General features: G+C 51.8%; 11 protein-coding genes across 11 annotated transcripts; 5 read left to right on the forward strand and 6 right to left on the reverse strand.

Moving 5' to 3' along the window:
* Positions 1–2,392: 2,392 nt before the first annotated feature.
* BBA_07998 (uncharacterized protein) lies at positions 2,393–3,969 on the reverse strand (the record flags this gene model as incomplete). The annotated part of the gene is made up of 4 exons (XM_008603095.1): positions 2,393–2,914; positions 3,256–3,466; positions 3,647–3,885; positions 3,964–3,969. 4 exons carry the CDS (start codon positions 3,967–3,969, stop codon positions 2,393–2,395), a joined length of 978 nt encoding a protein of 325 aa, XP_008601317.1.
* A 1,726-nt stretch (positions 3,970–5,695) lies between these two features.
* On the reverse strand, positions 5,696–6,994 carry BBA_07999 (short chain dehydrogenase/reductase family Oxidoreductase; the record flags this gene model as incomplete). The annotated part of the gene is made up of 1 exon (XM_008603096.1): positions 5,696–6,994. The coding sequence occupies one exon, from the start codon at positions 6,992–6,994 to the stop codon at positions 5,696–5,698; it is 1,299 nt and encodes a 432-aa protein (XP_008601318.1).
* A 486-nt stretch (positions 6,995–7,480) lies between these two features.
* BBA_08000 (enoyl-CoA hydratase/isomerase) lies at positions 7,481–8,323 on the reverse strand (the record flags this gene model as incomplete). The annotated part of the gene is made up of 1 exon (XM_008603097.1): positions 7,481–8,323. The coding sequence occupies one exon, from the start codon at positions 8,321–8,323 to the stop codon at positions 7,481–7,483; it is 843 nt and encodes a 280-aa protein (XP_008601319.1).
* A 799-nt stretch (positions 8,324–9,122) lies between these two features.
* Positions 9,123–9,731, reverse strand: BBA_08001 (uncharacterized protein; the record flags this gene model as incomplete). The annotated part of the gene is made up of 1 exon (XM_008603098.1): positions 9,123–9,731. The coding sequence occupies one exon, from the start codon at positions 9,729–9,731 to the stop codon at positions 9,123–9,125; it is 609 nt and encodes a 202-aa protein (XP_008601320.1).
* A 737-nt stretch (positions 9,732–10,468) lies between these two features.
* BBA_08002 (L-PSP endoribonuclease family protein) lies at positions 10,469–10,879 on the forward strand (the record flags this gene model as incomplete). The annotated part of the gene is made up of 1 exon (XM_008603099.1): positions 10,469–10,879. The coding sequence occupies one exon, from the start codon at positions 10,469–10,471 to the stop codon at positions 10,877–10,879; it is 411 nt and encodes a 136-aa protein (XP_008601321.1).
* Positions 10,880–11,061: 182 nt separating this feature from the next.
* On the reverse strand, positions 11,062–11,459 carry BBA_08003 (zinc-binding dehydrogenase family oxidoreductase, putative; the record flags this gene model as incomplete). The annotated part of the gene is made up of 2 exons (XM_008603100.1): positions 11,062–11,195; positions 11,243–11,459. 2 exons carry the CDS (start codon positions 11,457–11,459, stop codon positions 11,062–11,064), a joined length of 351 nt encoding a protein of 116 aa, XP_008601322.1.
* A 1,133-nt stretch (positions 11,460–12,592) lies between these two features.
* On the forward strand, positions 12,593–12,983 carry BBA_08004 (complex 1 protein (LYR family) protein; the record flags this gene model as incomplete). Its single annotated transcript, XM_008603101.1, has 3 exons — positions 12,593–12,701; positions 12,778–12,801; positions 12,865–12,983. The coding sequence occupies 3 exons, from the start codon at positions 12,593–12,595 to the stop codon at positions 12,981–12,983; spliced, it is 252 nt and encodes an 83-aa protein (XP_008601323.1).
* Positions 12,984–13,654: 671 nt separating this feature from the next.
* On the forward strand, positions 13,655–15,289 carry BBA_08005 (uncharacterized protein; the record flags this gene model as incomplete). Its single annotated transcript, XM_008603102.1, has 1 exon — positions 13,655–15,289. The coding sequence occupies one exon, from the start codon at positions 13,655–13,657 to the stop codon at positions 15,287–15,289; it is 1,635 nt and encodes a 544-aa protein (XP_008601324.1).
* Positions 15,290–15,561: 272 nt separating this feature from the next.
* BBA_08006 (uncharacterized protein) lies at positions 15,562–16,162 on the forward strand (the record flags this gene model as incomplete). Its single annotated transcript, XM_008603103.1, has 2 exons — positions 15,562–15,711; positions 15,818–16,162. 2 exons carry the CDS (start codon positions 15,562–15,564, stop codon positions 16,160–16,162), a joined length of 495 nt encoding a protein of 164 aa, XP_008601325.1.
* Positions 16,163–16,282: 120 nt separating this feature from the next.
* BBA_08007 (molybdopterin synthase small subunit CnxG) lies at positions 16,283–16,558 on the reverse strand (the record flags this gene model as incomplete). The annotated part of the gene is made up of 1 exon (XM_008603104.1): positions 16,283–16,558. The coding sequence occupies one exon, from the start codon at positions 16,556–16,558 to the stop codon at positions 16,283–16,285; it is 276 nt and encodes a 91-aa protein (XP_008601326.1).
* A 720-nt stretch (positions 16,559–17,278) lies between these two features.
* Positions 17,279–19,172, forward strand: BBA_08008 (argininosuccinate synthase; the record flags this gene model as incomplete). Its single annotated transcript, XM_008603105.1, has 11 exons — positions 17,279–17,510; positions 17,567–17,685; positions 17,786–17,802; positions 17,853–17,945; positions 18,019–18,101; positions 18,157–18,243; positions 18,302–18,445; positions 18,499–18,556; positions 18,644–18,774; positions 18,827–19,017; positions 19,077–19,172. 11 exons carry the CDS (start codon positions 17,279–17,281, stop codon positions 19,170–19,172), a joined length of 1,251 nt encoding a protein of 416 aa, XP_008601327.1.
* Between the last annotated feature and the right edge of the window lie 372 nt (positions 19,173–19,544).

Below are 19,544 nucleotides of genomic sequence, written 5' to 3' on the forward strand. Positions count from 1 at the left end.
CAACGTACCGCACGGCATATCGGAACCTTCGGCAGGAAGCCCTATGCTAATAGCCACACCCTTTGACGACTCATTCATAATCAGCATCATCCCATACTACCCAAAACCAAGCGTGATCAAGTCAAGCATACAAGACACTAGTCAGCGCATGTAAAGCGGGCGGACCGGAGTTTCTCGGTTGACCAAAGCGGTTCAATAAGTCAAAAAATTGTGGTGGTCTGATTTCGTGGACCAGTGCATAGTGCATCCCCGTCGACCAAAGAGGTGCACAAACCGGCACATTCATGCTCAACAACACCGACGGATCATTATGGTAGTAGCTCAGCACTATGCTATAATGTTCAACATGAAACTAGTGGAGAGTAGCATAGCCCAGAAATAAAAGGCCGTTTTGGCTTTACACTGGCCGGAGTATGATCACTCTGCTTCTATCACGCGCATTAGCCGCGACGCTCTTCGACTAGCAGCCTCTATGTAGTTGACTTGTGGCTCTGTAGTAGCGAAAGATTACGCCTCAATCATTTTAAAGCAAGGGAAAGAATATATTAGAGAAGTGCCTGCTGAATAGGCCAGGGCATGGGGTTGTCAGAAATCGCCACAGGATGAGATTCTTACCAACCGTGTATTGCTGAGCGGCTGCTACTCGGATGCCTCCTAACTTGGCTGCCAAGAGAGATAACTATGGCCCTCTACTTACTAGGCTTGGATTCAAACAGTCTCCTGGTCTTCTGTTCTCCGTTGCTCTCCTGACGATGACGACAACGTCCATGCTGAAGAGTCAAGCAAGTTATGTATGGACACTAGATTCCCACCTCAAGCGACAATGTTGAAACCTTGGCTTGTCCATGTCTTTCTCCATTCTTCGTTTTAGTTTTACAGCCTTGTCTTATAGGCCATTTATGTATGGCCAGGATCGGGCGCTCATGAGTGCCTGAATCGCCATCGGGGAGCCTGGGGGCAGTACAGTACGCGGTTATGGCGCCAAGGATGCCTACGCTACCCAGCATTATTACGGGTTCGTATTAGCACGTCATGAAACATGTTGGTGCGTTCAGTAGGCAACTCTGGTAAACGCGCATTCTAGACAGCGACCTTGTTGTCATCATGCATCCCTGCGGGCCGTGCTCAATGCAGCACTCACTACTCGTGTCAGACTCTCAATGAATGACTTTTTCGGCTTTACGTTTGACTACGGCCATGCCGAAGATCCCGCAGCTGGGACGCGGGTCCAGAACGAAGATCTTTCATTCTCCGAGAGTTTCATGATTCTGCTCAGCCTATTATAAGTGGGCACTTCAATGCTCAATGAAAAGTTGTAACGGTTGTGTCGCTACTACTTACTACCAGCAGCAAGAGACTAAAAGTGCTACGCGTCTATGGACAGGCAGTACTAATGAATGAACTATATTGGAGCTGCCGCTACCACACGTTGATAGACGGCATTTGAGCAGCTGGACTTTGCAGCAATGTAGAGTTAAAAATGGACTGTGAATCAATTAAACTTTGCAGTTTCAAGTTTCTTTAAAGCCGTCTTTGATGGCCCTACCAATTCTTGGCGCTTGGCCTTGTTGGGATGGCCGCGAACACCCGCAGCCCTGTCATTTATGCCCCGCGTTCACGTGGGAGCACCAACAAACGCATGTGGCCTTATGGAGAGTCAGTCAAGAGTCAACTTCCTGGCCTATTTAGCCACCTACTATAAGGCATCAAACTCCGACTACGAGACGGTGGCCGCAACAGTTGATAGAACTTTAGAAAAACACAATTGGCACAGTATGCCGCCCAAACGTCATTGATTGTGTAAGAAGATTATGGAAAACTAGGTGGTTTAGTTGTTAAGTAGGGATCTACCTGTATTTGATCGCCGTGGAAGAAGCTCGCCCGGCTGGACCGGGGAAGCCGGGGTCCCGGCCGAAGGCCTGTTTCACCATAACCCGCTGAAGCACACAACTATTGACCAGTAACCATAAAACAGCGGCGATTAGTTATGGAACAACAATCATATAGCCTGGGAATTTAGAGCCGCTGTACTAGTTGCTGGCATATGATGCTGGGATTGGTTTCATTTTCATTGTACGTACTCTGCTATGATGTTTTGCTAATATTGTCATCCATAAAGACATGCCAAGGCATCTGGTAACTGCCACAGTGATAGAAGTGGGTACTCGTGTTCCACCGTAACAAACCACCGTAATAAACCGCGCCACAAGCTTATAAACGCAAATGGGATACAACAGAGTAAATCCAGCTTAGAGTTACTTGAAGCGAGCAAATGGAGGCCTTCTTCTCTTATCTCTCATTTGATAAAGTTCAAGCACTGCAGCTCCATCACGCTCACTGGCGAGACTGCCAACTGTCAACACTGATGATATATTGCCGGAGCGTCTGTATCTCAGCACAAGACAGCAACAGCACTGTTGGACACCGTTCTTTGAAGGCTCATCAGGTATCCAATACTCTTTTGGGCTCGTGTGCAGGTCTTCTCAGCCACCATCGCAAACATGAGTGCGTGGCGGCGGTTTTTGTCCGCGAGGTACCGTCGGCGCGGCGGCTGTGCCAGTCTTGAATGTAGCCGTTGGGGCGCATGCGCAGCGGCCGCCCCATGAGCATCAGCATGAGCTGCGTGCCCTTGAACCTGCACTAGGCTAAATGGAAAGAAGTCGTTCGGAATGGTAATGTGTACTTCCACGACATAGGTCAATCTGCAGTCAACCGGCCAGTAGAGTGCGAGGGGGCCTGGGCCGGGGACAGCGTTCCTTGACACTGTCGGAGGGCAACCAGTGTACTGTAGGGGGGCCGGGCCAGGCCGGGGAAGACTATCGGACGACAGCCAGTAGATTGCGAGGGGGCCCGGGCCGGGGACGTCGTTCCTTGACAGACTGTCGGAGGGCAACCAGTGTATTGCGAGGAGGCCCTGTGACATTATGGTTTGAATCTGCATAAATTAGATACTAGACTCTTGGAAGGCAATTGATAGATGGTCAGCTAGGACATACCTCTGTCTCACTTCATATGCCATCTTTTGACAGACTGCTGGAGAGCAACCAGTAAATCGTAGAGGGGTCAGGCTAGGGACATCATCCTTTGACAGACTGTTGGAGGGCAGCCAGTAGATTGAGAGGGGGTCGAGCCGGAAGACTGTCGGAGGGCAAACTGTATATTGCGAGAGGGGGCTGGGCAATCATTGTTTGAATCTGTATAAATTAGATGCTGAAATTTCAAAAGGCAACTGTTCGACTATCAGCCGGGACATACCATTGTCTGACTGCGAGTGTCGTCCTTACAGTGCCAGATAGAGTCCTTCAAATGTAGGTCGAAGATGGCTGAAAGGAGCAAGAGCCCTGTATATATTGCGAGCACCCAAAGGGCCCCGAATGGACCAACGACTGGACCGTAGAATGCTCCGTGCCGGGCAAAGTCTTTCGATTGTCGATTAAAGATCGTCGAACGAACAAACGGACTGTACCTGTATATATTGCGAGCACTCGAAGGCTCCGTGCCGGGCAAAGTCTTTCGATTGTCGATCAAATATCATCGAACAAACGGACAAAAAGTCCTGTATATATTGCGAGCACCCGAAGGTCCCCGGCTGGACCAACGTTTGGACCGGGACTTGTCGAGGGGGGGGGGTGCAGGACTCACCTACTCCTGCTCCTCGTCTTGGGCTCGGTTCCCCTCTTGAGGCGGGTTGCCGGAGAAGAGAACTCTGATGATCGTCCAGACTAGTTCTCTGAAACGATCATCAGCCATCGCTTCCTTGAACCCTCTTTCGAGAGTCCCCTGAAGCTCCGGCGTGGTCCTCCAAACCGTCGCGCCACCAAGGATCACCGTGCACCAAGCCAAGAAGCAAGGAGAGGTGAGAAAAGAAATGATACTTCGGAGAGTCTAGTACACTCGTTAGCAAGACTCTGTATGAGCCTCTTGGAGAAAGCTAAGGAAGCGATGTGAAACAAGGGACCTTACTATCATTTTGAAAAAAAAAATTCCAAAAAATTTGGTAATAAATTGTTAAAAATTTCCAAAAAAAAAATGGAATCTCGTAGGTCGTGTCGTTGAGAAGAGAAAAAAGAGAAGATCGCAAAATGCATCAACCTTTGCTTGAAATATGGCAGGGCAGTCGTGCCTTCCCAACTCGAGACACATTGCGGGGGCTCTCGCTTAGAGACCAATTGACGAGCGGTGGGAGTTTGGCCTTCAATTAGTACAGGCAATAGTAAATTATCATACTGCTAATTTTCTTGCATTTGCTAATTCACTTTGCACTGCCTGCTGTTGTAGGTCAGAGCAGCTGAGATCACAAAAGTCCCTACCAGCATCATCACCCATTGCTTCCATCCACCAGGGACTCGCTCGCCCCTGTCGATGCGATTCCAACAAAAGAAGAAGAATGGGATAACAAAAGCCTTTAGAAAAAAGTCTGTCGTTTTTTCGTGTGTTGCATAGTAGTAGCAGCTACCAACCGTCGTTAGGTTCTCAGGAGCTTCCTCTGCTCTGGGAAGTTCTGGGCGGCCAGACAAAGACCCCCATTTATGGTTATAGATCAATTCGACCAGTCCAGAGAGCGGAATCATTGTGACTTGATTTTCGAGTGACGGTGATTGGCGGGCTTGATGATGGGTGCCAACGATGGGTCTTGATGATGGGTGTTGACGAGGGGTGTTGACGAGGGGCAGACTTTGTTTAGGCGTGTGCGATGTGGTGCAAAACTTGTGGAACAGAATTAGGGAAACATCAGCTTAAATAGCAGCAGCATACCGATATAAGTTTTTTTAAATTATCAGAGTTCAACTGTGGCGTTGCTGGTGGCTGCTGGATGTCGAAAGTTTTTCTTTTTGGGCATTTTTTTCCTTTGCGGTATCGGCAACGAGGCTGGCATATGTGGCGTAATGAGACGGTGGTCTCGATCGGAATGAAAGCGGCTGACTCCAATCATGCATATTTTATCTTGTTTGCGCTGTAATGATTGAACTTGTAGTGATTGGTTCCCACTGTACGAAGTAGACAGAGGTAGGATGATGGGCGTTGTTAATTGTTGACAGATTTTGTGGCCGAAAATGCGGGGGGATCTGCGCTGACACCCGCGGGAGTTTGTCGTTTGGTTGCATCGAATCAAGGTTAAATCTTTGTATCATTATCTTGTTTCCTGTTTCTGTTCTTTATATATGATCCTGCTAGATATCAATCCTTTTTTCCTTTCTTCTTCGTTGGCTATCTTCGAGTCTAGCGAGGTCCTTTGCTCTTCGTGCCCCACCCTAATGCCAGCCAATTTCTACCATTATACTCTGAAAACAAGCCACTTGTGTAATGCATCTTCACAATATACTTTGCTACGACGGATCGTCCATGATTTGTGGTGTAGCGGCTTATACAACCTTTGCAATCAAAGCCACGAAACCCAAAGCGCCGTTAGCATCTGCAGCCGTCTACTTTGCCTGCAACGCATACTGAAAGTAAAGCACGAGCAGTTTGGTCCTAGAGAGTCGATTTTTTACCATGTTCATGTCGGGGCCGAAGGTGTGTTGTAAACACTGTTGAATATATAATATACATGGTGAAATGCACGAGAAACCATATCTGCAGAGACGCGGAAGCAGATTTCGCGATGGATCAATTCAGGATTTCTGTCAACCACCAACTCCGTCTATACCGCCCGCTGCCATGCAAGTTCTAATCATACCGTCGTGATGTGGCTTCCCTATTTGACCCGTCTTCTTGCTTTGCCGCCCTTTTTCTCATTTCCTTTTTCCTTTTGCTGCGCCTTTCCCTTTTTCACCGCAGCCATGAGGCTCTCAATCTCCCTGACCTGCTCCTCCTCCTTTTTCTTCTCTTCATTCTTGACCTCGCTAGCCTTTTCCTGCGCCCGCTGCTTGGCAAGTCTCTTCTCCGTCTCTTCAATCAGCGCATCGCTCTCCTCCCAGAGCTTCTTGGATAGCTGCTCGTCCTTGATTTCGGCCCTCGCAAGATCCACCTCGCGGCATTCTTTGATCAGGCGGCCGCCAGATTTTCTCGTCAGATCCGACTCCATGGCCGCGTAGAGAATCGACTGCGCACCGCCGTTTGCAGACTTGAACAAGAGCCAAGGGAAAAAGTAGCCCAAGACGTAAAAGACTAGCCCGGTGAGGGAACCTCGTGTTAGCCATCGCAATGTTCCCGGTGTTCGACACAGGCCGGGGTCGGCAAAGACGACGCGCGCCGTCATGGGCATCTCGTCGGGTCGCTTGTACGCGTCGAGGTGCTTCTGGTACGCCAGGCCAAAGACGTTGAGCGCCAGCTTGCTGCGGCCGTACGCCCTCGACGGGGTCCAGTTCTCGGGCATCATGGCCTCGCGCAGCGACGGGGCGCCAATGTATGACGAGCAGGTAGCCATGATGACGCGGACCTCGCGGTCAAACGGCTGAGCGCGGATCGCGGGGCTCAGAATGCCCAGCAGGTGAAAGTTGGCCAGGTAGTTGACCATCCACATCTCCTCGACGCCGCTGCCGGCGTCTACCTCGATGCCGCCGCCGCCGCCGTCCACCTCGCGCCGACGGCCGCCGGGCGGCGTCATAGTGGACGCGCAGAGGATCACCATGTCGAGGCGGCGCGGGGGCGCATTGTCGATCCAGGCCGTCGCAAACTTGCGGACGCTGTGGAGGCTCGCGAGGTCGACGTGCTCGGCGTAGACGAGCTGGTTGTCCGCGCGGTCGCGCAGCTCCTGCACGTAGTCGGCGAGAAAGGGGTCCGACACGGGCGCGTGCGTGAGGAGCACCAGCTGCGCGCCGCGTCGCGCGAGCTCAAAGGCCACCTCGGCGCCGACCCCGGACGTCGCGCCCGTCATCATGACCACTTTGCCGTGCATGGGCTTGTTCGTCTCGTAGGTCGTGCCCGCCGTGTAGCGCTTGATCAGGTAGAGCAGAGTCAGCGTCGCAATGGCAATGGTAATGGGCACGGCCCGATCGCGGAGCCACTGGGGCGGACCATGCTCAAAGAGGTAGAATATCGTCGGCACAGGCATCGTCGCTGGGGGGGATGTGAGGGTTGACGGGAGACTGCTCAGGGTCCAGGGAGACAGACTGGATTTTGGTGACGTCGGGGGTGACCCACATGAGCTTGCGATTGAGTTTCATCAGAGCTTGCACCCAACCTACCGATTACAGTGGTGTATTTGCACGCGAGCTGTCCAGCCCAGCGACGGACTAGCTTTCGATGGAATTTCCTATTTGGTCGGCGTTCAACTTGATAAGCTTTGCGTGTCTCATCTCGGAAGTCTTGTGCTGAGGACCATACCACTATATCATGATTGCATTGCACTACCTTCCGACGGACGCTAGTTATTCTGACATGAGTTCGGTCGGATCACGCTGCTTTCTGTATCAAAACGGATTGCCTATTGTATGGTAGCTGGCATGGAAATTATAATCCCCATTATTTCAGATTCGACAAGCTTAGTAGCGTCATTATCTGTACAAGCTCAGTGCTATTCGTATCCGCATATAACCAACTATAGCTTACTATCCTTCCACACAGGTCGTCTCTTTTCCACAAAGCTCTTGACGCCTTCTTTTTGGTTCTCGCCTGCCTCCAGCAACTTGTAGATGCCCTCATCAATCTCCTGCGTGCTCTTGACCGGGTCAACCGGATCCCATCCACCCAGCAGGCCCGCCCTGGTGACAATGACCGAGTCGGGCGAATTGCCTGCCAGCTCACCCGCCCATCTCAGCGCCTCATCCACCACGCTGCCTCCTTCAGGCACAATGTGATTGACCACGCCCCACGAGCGCATCTCCTCCGCTGCGTATGTGCGTCCGAGAAGCGCCATCTCCGACGCGCGCTGCCGGCCGACAATGCGCGTCAGCCGCGGCAGGGCACCAGCCACGGCCACTACACCAATCTTGACCTCGGGCAGGCCGAAGCGCGCCGCCGCTGCGGCCACAATCATGTCGGCCGCCAGCGCCATCTCCATGCCGCCGCCGAGACACAGGCCGTTGACTGCGGCGATGACGGGCTTCTTGCCGCGGCGGTTGCTCAGGCCGCCGAAGCCGCTCGTTGCCCACGAGGGGTCGCGCTCGCCCGCGGCGCCGATGGCCTGGCCGGCGGCCGCCTTGTCATTCCACTCCTTGAGGTCGGCGCCCGCGCAAAAGGCCTTGCCGGCGCCGGTGAGGACGGCGCACCGCAGCGAGGGCTCTGCGTCGTACCACGCCCACAGCGCGGCGAGCTGCGGGTGCAGGGGCCGCGGGATGGCGTTGAAGGCCTTGGGGCGGTTGAGAGTGACGACGAGGACGTGGGGTTGAGGGAAGCTTATGTCCGTGTCGTGCACGGCGGGCGGCTGCTTCGTGAACGTCATGATCGGAGGACTCAAAAGAGAATTGAATTCAAAGGTTATGAGCTGAGTTTGCCGGATTGATAATGGGCCTGAGGAATTTTATACATCAAGGCATTCGTCAATTGTTCGACCGGTCTTTTCGGTAACCGGTGATAGCTCCGTTGCGGTCGCATATTAACTAGCTCCATGCCGCCAAGAGTGGGAAACTAGATCGAGAATACAAGCAAAAAACAGGCTCAGAACCCTCTGACCTAGCTTAGCTTGCATATAAATGGCTCTCATATTATATCGCGTTGTGACATTTCGCCGTCACACTTATCATATGTGTCTTTCTTATTATCAGCGGACCGGAGTTTCACGTATGGCTGTAGCCTGTACGTGGGGGCTGCCTCGGCGCGCGAGGGGAAGCTATATGATAGGCCGGCGACAGGAAGCTATATGATAGGCCGGCGACAGGTTAAGTACCGATGCAAGCCTAGCTGTCGTTGCAAAAGTATGCTTCAAGAATTGAAATTGATATATGAAGGTGGTGTATGAGCCAGAAATGCTGTTGTTGTAGACCGGACGCTTCGAGGTATAGTTTACCAAAGTTGACGCGAGGAGTAACCTATAGCTGCCACGGTATTAATATTTTGTTCATTCGCTTTTACCGATGAGAGCGCTTCGACGATTGAAACCGTTCAAAAGTAATTCGGCAAGGCGTTATTGTGACCGTGACCTGGCGTATCCAATTTTGAACAAGTATGCATGCAAGAGAGACAACAGAAGAACAAGATTATGCAAAGCAAAAGACCCTACTTGTAAAAAAAAGGACCACGTCTCACTGCTCGATAGCCCGCAAATATGCTGCTACATCTGGCGACAGCATGCCATCGACGACGAGCTGCTCCGCCGACGCAATGATCCACGACTGACAGTTCCTCTGCACAATCCTCTTGCCCACCGACCCCTCGACGCCCACCGTATTCAGCGTCTTGCCTGGCGCCTTGACCTTGAACAGGCTCTCCTCGAGCGCGCCGACCGGCACCGTGTCAAACTTGAGCTGCCCGTAATTCAGCATCGCCTGCTCATCGAGTTGCGACGGTGGCGGCGCCGCCGTCAGCCACTGCAGCGGGATGCGCCTGCTAGGCCGGTTGTCAGGCTCGCCGAGGTCAAAGGAGCGCTTCACCTCGAGGCGGAACCCGTTGGCGACGTCGCCGGTCGCGTGGATGACGACGCCGACGTCAGGGTGCCGGCGCGAGCGCACAAAGTAGGACCAGTGGTCCTTGAAGGGATAGCCGTTTGCGGTGATGAGTTCGGGGAGGAGCGCGTCGGGAGGTGTTCGGGGGGTTAAAGCAACCGTAGGAGGTGTTGGCTCGGGCTGGTGGTTGGCGGCGGGCACTGTTGGGCATGGGAGAGGAGGCGGAGGAGGTGCGCTAGGACAAGACATGTAGGATGAGATGGGGGGGAGAAGAAAAACAGAGGATGTATCTGATTCCTCTGGGTGGTGTCAATTGGGACTTGACGCCAGCAAGCGTTTTGCGGAAAACGTGCGTTTGCAGAAGTTGACTGCAGCAAACTCGAACTTACGCTGTTGCCTGCGCAGGGTACTTGGAGCTCACGCGTACGGCGGCTCTCGAGTCGCATTCTCACGGAGCGTCGCAGGTAATTTGAGACTGCATCATATCATGGGCTTTTCTTTTACTCTACCTACTGTTGAAATTAAACACCAGTCAATGCTGATGATCAAACTTGCAGCTTCGGAGATCCCCCGTCCTCAGTGGCCGCTTCTTGGGATTCTAACTACTGCTTCCCGAACTGAGATTAGCGATTCTCAACCGCTTGAGATGACCCGATCATATAAAAACGCACCTCATGCTCCGCAGCCCCATTCTGGTAGAAAAAAGCGTCATTGACGCATTTGTCATCGACGCATTTGTCATCGACGCATTTTCCATCGGAATCATGTTTCCTCCCAATCTAAACCTCGTTCTGGGGTAACCGGATCAGCACCAACACCAGGAACTTTCTCAGTTATTGAAGCTCAATTGAGTCAATTGCACTTGTATGAATATCGGACATCAATCTCACCAGGTCTAAACCCACCTCGAAACGATACCAGTATTATCTGCATTACAGCAACCAGCTAATGATGTGTTAGCCCATCGAAAATTCCCAAACTACAACATGTCATCACTGCAATTCAAAACCCCTCCGGGCGCAGCTGAAAAGCACAGCGACCTGGGCCATTACTCACAATCGGTCGATCTTGGCAATGGCATTGTCAAATGCTCTGGACAAGGGGGATGGCACCCTGAGACGGGTGCTCTGGATGCTACTGACAGCTCCAAACAGGTGGCGCTAGCTATGGAGAATGTTGATATCGTTCTGAAGAACGCAGGGCTACGAGGATGGGAGGATGTTTACCTGCTTCGGTCATACCACTGCGATATTACGGCTTCCTGGGAGCCTACCGCCGAAGCTCTGAGGAAGCGGATTCCCGGCCATCATCCTATATGGACGGCTGTTGGAGTGCCTAGACTGGCTTTCCCTGAGATGCTTATCGAACTTGAGGTCGAAGCAAAGCGTCAGAGCTGACGGCGGTTAGCTATTTAGGTTTGAAAGTTGGCTCTTCTGGTCCAGTCTTACAGAACACCAAGGCAGTATATCCATCTATGTACATGTAGTGTCGCTATTCGTTCCCTTCTATTTGAGTCTTACCATGGAGGTAAATATTGCACTAGTCAAACCAGTCCCAGTATACATCCCAAGGATCCACCTCAAAGAGCGCAAATGAGCTTCTTGTCCAACAGCTTGCCAGCCTTGAGCTCCTTCATGCCCGCATACACGAGGACCGGCCTCGGGTCAGGGTTCTCAAGCAGCGGGTTCCCGGGAACGCCCACGCTTTTGAAGACTGCCAGGCCGGGCTGTCATGAATCCCATGCTCATGCTCGACGACACCGGCAAAATCGCTGCCGGCGATGGCGCCTGCTGTGGCGTATGGGCCGACCATCTTGGTGTCGACAGGGTTCACGGCGACGGCCCTATTCTGGACCAGAACTACATCGTCCGTGACTAGAGGGATTGGGGCTGCATGGGACAGAACAAGCTCGGCATCCGCGTTGCCGACAATGGCGGTTTGAGTATGATGGGCAGTGCCCAGTTTCGTTCCTTTCATGGCTGGAGGTGTGAAAATAGCTGGCGGGGTATGAGTTGGAGAAAGCGCGTTTTGCAACTTGCACTGTTGCAATTTCGCAATAATGCATCCATATAATAAACGCCATTACTGCGTAGCTGCAAGCAGGCGAGATTCCGGCATCCGATAGAATGCCAGCGTAGACGCGCCGAAAATACCGAAAAATTCCGTAGCCGTTTCGTTTTTTTTTTTTACTGCTTTAAAGAGGCACAATAGATTTAGGTGCTATAAGGAAGGAAGGGAGCCAGGACGAGAAAGACGACAGCCAGCCAATTATTGCTTAGAATGCATGCTCGGTGCTATGTCGTCGTGGTTACGGGTACTAGGCGCTCTGAGTATCGGGTAGGGGCGATTATTACTCGGATTATAACATCAGCCACTCACTTATCAGCTATAGCTACTTCTAGGTTGCCTATCATTAACATGAAATATTATATAAAACTTCATACTAAACATTATAAATGTTCTAGATGTTATAGAAAATTAAAATATATAATATTCATATTCTTAGTGAATATCTCTTCAAGTACTAATAAAAGTATAGAATACTTAGTAAGTACAGTACAAGAGACTTCTACCTTGACCTTTGAATTTAATACTATTTTATTATAAAAATACCTGCATAATTATTATAAAAGATTATTACTTATTAGTCATTTAACTGATATCATTCATGATAAATTTCCTTACTCAAGTACCAGGAATTGATTCATTACAATAGACGCGCTACTTACTATTAGAGTACCGCGTCGTACCTACGCTAAATCACTTGCTCCTTCCTGACAGTCAACGGGATAAAACAGTTGAAAAGTTGCCTACCTTATACACCTGTTGAGAGGAAATTCTGGCATAGGTAGAGGCTCTTGGAAAACACCCTCCGAGGTACCTAGACCAAGGGCAAAGTCGCTGATTTAAAAGTGACCAACAAGTCATGGCGGATTTCTCGGCGCCTCGGGTGAGGCCACCAAGCTAGGCCGCTAGCGCTGACAGACACACCATTTACTGACATTGACAGCTGCAAGATTGCCATCTAGACGTCCATTCCGACATTGAACCACCACTGCTCGCATCACGACATCACGGCTATACCTGCACCTATCTGCAGCCAGTCAGCAATGCGTCTCTCCGGCCTCCAGAAGGAGGTTCTAGCCCTCTACCGTCATTGTCTTCGCGAGAGCCGCAAGAAGCCCGAGGTACCAGCGGTGCCCTACCCCAACGCGTTCAGTTCGGCTGCCTATCCGGCTGCAACATCATTTTCACCGCTTAACTAATCGCTCAATCCTTCTTCGCAGGCCACTAGACCGCATTTTCAAGCTTTTGCGAGGTAAGTTTGTTTGCTGCCTGGTGTGTTTGTCTGGGCGTCGCTGATAGTCGCCTTCCAGGTCAGAATTTGCCAAGAGTCGAGATATTGACAAGCGAGACTTTGCAGCCATTGAGTTTCTACTGCGCAAAGGAAAACGTCAGCTTCAAGTATACTCCTCTAGCGGAATCAAGGACATAAGATAGCCGTGCACCTGCCCTCGCCATGTCTGCCCTCGTGCCGTGGCTTGGGCAACTGCTGCCCTCTGCTGCTGTTGCAGCTTTTCCCCTCCGCCTCGCTTCTCTGTCAATAGCCGCCTTCTTATCTCTCTGCAAAACTTGCATCAGTGTTCTGCACTGATTTTCTACAGTCCCATGCTTAGGCCCCCTTATTGCACAACATTCTTCACGGACCTCATCCGTACCCTACTGGCGCAGAGCCTATCATGGCTTTCCTAGCTTCCATCCCAGAAGGCAGCAACTCGCATCCTTCCGCCGCCCATGCCAGCAAAATAGGTCTTCCGCGAAGTACTTCTATCAATACACATTTCCCACCACATACCAAAAGCTTCACTGCATCGCGACGTCACACTCGCACGCGCTATCAAAGACCGGACCACAGGGAAAAATTCTCAGCCCTGCCTAACTCCTCGTCCTGTGCAAATCGTTCACCCGAGCGGCCTCCTAAAAGCACTTTTGAGAATATACATACTACCCCCGAGGATACGGTTGAAAAACTGGTGGAACCATCCGATTCCTCCTTTGACCTGGATTCTTTTCCCCTCCCACCGTCGACGTCGTCAACTTTGTCAAGTCACGGTACTAGACCACCGACGAACTATGGCTCATCCGCATCCATAACATCACATCTCAGATATATGAGTCCGGAACACAGGACTGCCACTGGTCGCCGCCACCATGCTCAAGTTGATGGTGCAAATGACCCTCCTGGCTCCTCAAACCGTGCCTCGGTTGACTCAGCATTGGTAGATGCCATCACCAGAAACATTGTTCAGCAGCTTCGTGCAGCGTCTATTGGCCAATATGGGCGGCATCGGACGAATACACACGCCCCGGTAGATCGTCCTGGCTTATCGCGAACCTCGAGCCAGCAGGAGGTAGTCGACCGCTTTGCCAGTGACCTGAGGCAATATGCTAAGAGTCGCACAAGAAAGGAGACAACCATTCCCACAAAACAATCTGCTCCAACTCTTCGAACTGTATCAGCGCTTATGCCATTTCGGTCCGAGTTTGAACTTGCCGGCCTCGCCGTAACATCCAAAGAACAAGCCAACCGCATCGACAGCTACATCACCCAAGCTGTCGAAGCGAGGGCACCACCAGAGGCAGGCCCGTCTGGCAAGCCTTACCATCGCAAGCCTGCTCTAGGAGGACCTTCTCAGGTAGATGGATTTGATGATACGGGCCCAAGTGATAGCCCGAATACCGAAATTTCTTTTGCGCCTTCCAACGGCATGGATGAGTGGCGCTATGCGATGATTGACGAGGTTCCGAAGAAGAAGAAAAGAGACAAGGCAAATACACGCCAAAGGACCAAAAGACACTGTCTCCATTGCTTCGACCACAGCCCTTCCACGGCAACGGAAGAAGGGCGGGCTCCTCCCCGGAAATTAGCCACTGCCCCGGTACCAAAGTTTCATGGAGGCATCGGCCCCCCTCCGCCCGTGCCACCCCCGCCCGTGCCGCCTCGACGACCACCTCGTCCGAAGGTTGGGTTGTTCGATGTTGAGCCTGCTAGAGGGCCGTCTGCATCACAGGAAATTCCGAGTTCTGAAAATCACGCACTCAGCCCCAAAATGCTGCCTTCACGACCAGGTAACAAAGACAAAGAAAAAGCCCCGGACATTGCCAGGCGACGCTCGCCGCACCCACGTGCTGTAGTCGCACAACGGGGTGCTTCTCCAAACAAGAAAAAGCGTTCCAGTCCGAAAAGGCGTATACCGCACGAAAACACGTCCAAGCAATACGACAGGACGTTGCATCAAGCGACACCTATAGACCTGAAGGCAGCTGTTGAAGAGGCCATGAATGGTCAAAAAAGCGACAAAATCACTTCTTCCAGGCGGCCAGAACTGCGGGACGACCTTGCCGACCACATTAGTATTTGCTGCAGGAGCAGCAGGGGCGTGCCGTCGCGAGCGAATGCTAGACCAAACATTCCTCGACGTACTTCGTCCATGTCACAGTTTATGTTTTCTTCCGAAATTGATTTTGATGACAGGGAGATTACTGATCGTGACGTGCTTCGAGGTCTTCACATTGCAGCATCTGCCGCCTGCGATGAGGAAGTGGACGCATTTGTGCGCAACCAAACTGGTCTTCGCATTCGCCGATTCTTAGCGGATCTCATGACGTTGGAAACGCTCGCGGTCAATCCTCCGATAGACAAGAAACAATGGGCTCGTCAGCGACGGGCAGACATGAGAAGGCTAAAGCAGCAGATGCGGCGTTCTTACGAGATCAATCGCATAGGGCAGGCGAAGCATTTATAAGTTTTGTTATTATCTTCTTGAGTAGCCGACGAGGTTGGCGTGTATGAAGAGGAACAGTGGCGCGTAAGATATTCATTCTATAACACCACAGACATGGTAGCGTCAATTATTAATATGATATTCCATTGCATTTAGATTTAGTTGTGTCTGGTGCAGCTGAGTGGCGTAGCCGCGTTCTGGGTAAGCTGCCAGTCAGTACATTGCACAGCCCCGCACAAAAGTCACCGTACAATTGATCGCCGCGTCCCTTCATCATCCTTTCATCAACCGCCATGGATGCCTTCATTAGCCGACAGGCCGTAGAGGCGGCACGAGACAACTTTACAGTCGCCACGGGCGATTTTGAGCACTTTCTACGATGCTGGTCACAGCAAGACTGTGGCCGCTGCATCAACACGGCTGAATGCTCATGGTGTCCCTACGTATGCCTGCTAGCACTCCCCTCTCCCCGCACAATCAGGACCCCACGCACACACCATTTATACATTGTGCCATGTTGCTGACGAAGGACCCCTTTAAATTCTACAGTCGTGGGCGTGCGTTCCCAATAAGCAGCAGCCAGCCCTGTTCGCACCTCTCTACCACGAGGACATTTGCCCCGCGCGCGCCGAGCGATGGGAACTGCGCTCGAAGCCGTTTGGGTGCAGCGTCTCGACGTACACGGTACTCAGCACCGCCGTCGCCGTCAACGCGACGCTGTTGGCGGTTCTGCTGCTCTGGCTGTTCGCGCTTGCGCTGCGACGAGTAAGGAGGAAGAGCAGGACTAGGGCGGCGCTCGCCAGGCAGCGGTACGTGGGGACGTTGTGGGCGACGGTGCCAGACGAGTCGCAGCGCGGTGGTGGCGAGACACAGCCGTTGCTAGTAGGCCGATGAGGGCGGAAGATACCCTCTCCGGCACGTCTGATCCGAGGATTGTTGCCATGTCAGCCGGCAATGTTTTCTTTTTTTAAATTTTGAGTATCAAGGTTGTTGAGCGAGGGGTTCGGGCCTCGGTCAGCCAGAGCTGACGGGTGGGATTATGGCCACCTCGTCAGCCGCTTGAATAAGCACGCCCTCATCATCACCGCTGGGCACGTCTACGTAGTCGAGATTGACGGTCACGAGGCACGAGTCGAGCACGCTGGCGCGAATCCCTGGGTAACGGGCCTCGACGGCCGCGAGCAGCCGGGCAAGCGGCGTGGGCGCGGAAAAGACCTCGCTCTCCTTGCCCGTGTAGGAGCTGGCGGCCGCAAAGTACAGTACGGTGCATTGACCGGGAGCGTCGGCCATTGTGAGGGAATTATTGAAGCGAGTTTTATGTTCTATTTTGTGTCGATTTCCTGTCTTTCTTTTTCAGAAGGTTAGCATAGGTGTTCAATGCTAATGAGGTTATTGTGCAGACATCGTGCAAAACAGGGGGTTTGGATCAGAGATCTTGGTGATAAATTTGACATCAGTAGAGTCAGGTAATACATGCTATAAAGGCATCATTCCAAACGATAGGGGGGCATGTGCAGCAGCAAATAAGAAGAGAATTCAACTTACGTTTTCAGACGAGTGTGACAGTGGGAAAAAAAGGTTGAAACCCCGACGGGGCTGCCCAATATTTTTGAAAGTCACTTATGAGACCACCCATCACGTGGAGCTAACTACCTAGGTAGTCTCGTGACGTGTAGTCGCTGCTTGATTGGTATTACATTAATTAACAGACATGGCTACGAATTTTTTGTGAAGGAGACTTAATGAATTAGTTGCTATTAATCGAAGATTTTTGTTTGCCTTATTTTATTTCCTTTTGTGGATGGGTTCCGGTCGCGGCCCAGGGCGGATTTCTTCCACCCTTGTGAATCATTTCCTAGACCTACTTTTCAGCCGCGCTCGGCCGTCTCACACTGATAATTATCACAATAACTACTCCGTACTCCGTACTTGTTGTGATTTAAAAAGCGACAAAAAAACTCCCAACCAGCAACTACTCAATTCTCCATCAACTCTGAAAAAAAGCTCACAATGTCTGACAAACGTGTTTGCCTCGCCTACTCTGGAGGTCTTGATACCTCGACGATTCTCAAGTGGCTCATTCTCGAAGGCTACACCGTCGTCTGTTTCCTTGCAGATGTCGGCCAGGACGAGGACTACGAGGCTGTCGAGAAGAAGGCCCTGGCTCTCGGCGCCGAGCGCATGGTAATTGACAACCTGCAGCAGGAATTCGTCGATGAGTTTGTCTTTCGCGCCATTCAGTGTACGAAGCAACAACCCCCGAAATCGGCTCCCCGCACCTTATCTGACCCTTTGCAGGCAACGCCATCTACGAGGACCGTTACCTTTTGGGCACTTCGCTCGCCCGTCCCTGCATCGCTCGCGCTCAGGTTCGCGCCGCCAAGAAGTACAATTGCAGCATTCTCAGCCACGGCTGCGTACGTATCCCCCCTTCCCAGTAGCTTGGCGCACATGGCGACGTTGTCGATCTACGGCATTGGCCGTGCTACAGATTAACAAAGCTAACATTCATTCCAGACTGGCAAGGGAAATGAGTAAGCTGTCCTTTTGGCAGGTGCAAGAGACATTGACTCACATAGTATAGCCAAGTCCGTTTCGAACTCGCCTGGAAGGCCTGCGACCCTTCTCTTTCCATCATCGCACCTTGGAGAGAGCCTAAATTCTTCAACCGCTTCCAGTCAGTGCTCCTCAAGCCAATCTCGAAAATGGTGTATCCCATGCACTTTCGGAATTTTCCTAATTTTTCGCAGGGGCCGCAAAGATCTCCTCGATTTTGCCAAGGAGAATAACATTCCCGTGTCTTCGACTCCCAAGGCTCCTTGGTCTATGGATGGTGCGCCAAACTATTGCTATTGAGCTTGTCTACAATCCCTCTAATATACTCGCAGAAAATCTCGTTCACACGTCGTACGAGTCTGGTATCCTAGAGCGCGTCGAGCAGGCCCCCCCCAAGGAGCTGTGGATGCGCACCGTCGGTACGAAACCACGCTGTCCTCGACTGCACGATAAACCAAGCTAACAATGTTTGCGCAGATCCCATCGACGCCCCCAACACCCCCACCGAATTCTCACTCACCTTTGAAAAGGGCATCCCCGTCAAGCTCGAGATTGCGGGCGAGTCCATCACTGGGTCGCTGGCCATCTTCAAGAAGCTGAACGATATTGGCCGAGACAACGGTTAGTTTACAGTCATGCTGACTTGTTGTGCAATTATATCCTGACCTCTGCAGGTGTCGGCCGTGTCGATCTCGTCGAATCCCGATTCATTGGCCTCAAGTCTCGTGGCTGGTTAGTTTCTGCCTTCCTTGTCGCCCGTTGACTATCCAGGACGACAGCATCGCATGGAACGCCATGACGCTAACTGCCTTGGATTAGCTACGATACCCCTGGTCTGACCATCGCCCGTCTCGCCCATATCGATCTCGAGGGTCTCGTTCTTGACTCCAAGGTCCGCACGCTCCGCGACCGCAATGTCACTACTGAGTGGTCTCAGTGCCTGTACAACGGTAAGGAATTGGAACCCGCTTCTGAACTGATCGTGCTTCTAACTCTGTATAGGCATGTACTTTAGCCCGGAGCGCGAGTTCCTGGAGAACTCCGTCATCTATTCTCAAAAGGACGTCAACGGCACCGTCAAGCTGATGGCTTACAAGGGCAACGCCTATGTCACCGGCCGCTTCAGCGAGAGCAGCAACCTGTACTCGGAGACGGAAGCTTCCATGGACTCGCTGGAGGGCTTCAGCCCTGAGGTAAGATTCTTTTACATTCCGCTATTCGTCGAGCTCTTACTAATTTAGTCAATTGTCAGGCTACCTCTGGCTTCCTAACCATCCAGGCTATCCGCCTAGAGAAGTATGGCGCGGCCAAGATCAAGGCTGGCGAGCCTCTTGTCGGCCCGCAATAGATGGGCACGGCCGCTCGGCCCCGATACGTTCGCTTCCTGTAGCAGAACATTACCTGTTACGGCAGTCGATAACGCAAAAGTGGCTTAAATGGACTTTTTACCTATTTTTTAGGTATCTCCCTTAATGTTCTAGACTATGACTACCCAAGGGGGTATTTCAGTTATCTAATGAAACTATGTTATACTTGATTATCAGAATGATTCTTCCTTACTTGTTTTCCCGTTTTTCTTCTTCAAAAAGATATTACTTAAGATGGTACAAATACGAGGCGTCAACCTCATATGTTTTCTCCGCGAGAAATGCAGGCTCTTGCTGCGTGACTGGCGTTGCTTCGCGGCTTTGTGTACGGTTAATGAATGCGCCACGAGGAT

This window comes from Beauveria bassiana (assembly GCF_000280675.1).
Source record: "Beauveria bassiana ARSEF 2860 unplaced genomic scaffold BBA_S00030, whole genome shotgun sequence".
Classification (NCBI taxonomy): domain Eukaryota; kingdom Fungi; phylum Ascomycota; class Sordariomycetes; order Hypocreales; family Cordycipitaceae; genus Beauveria; species Beauveria bassiana.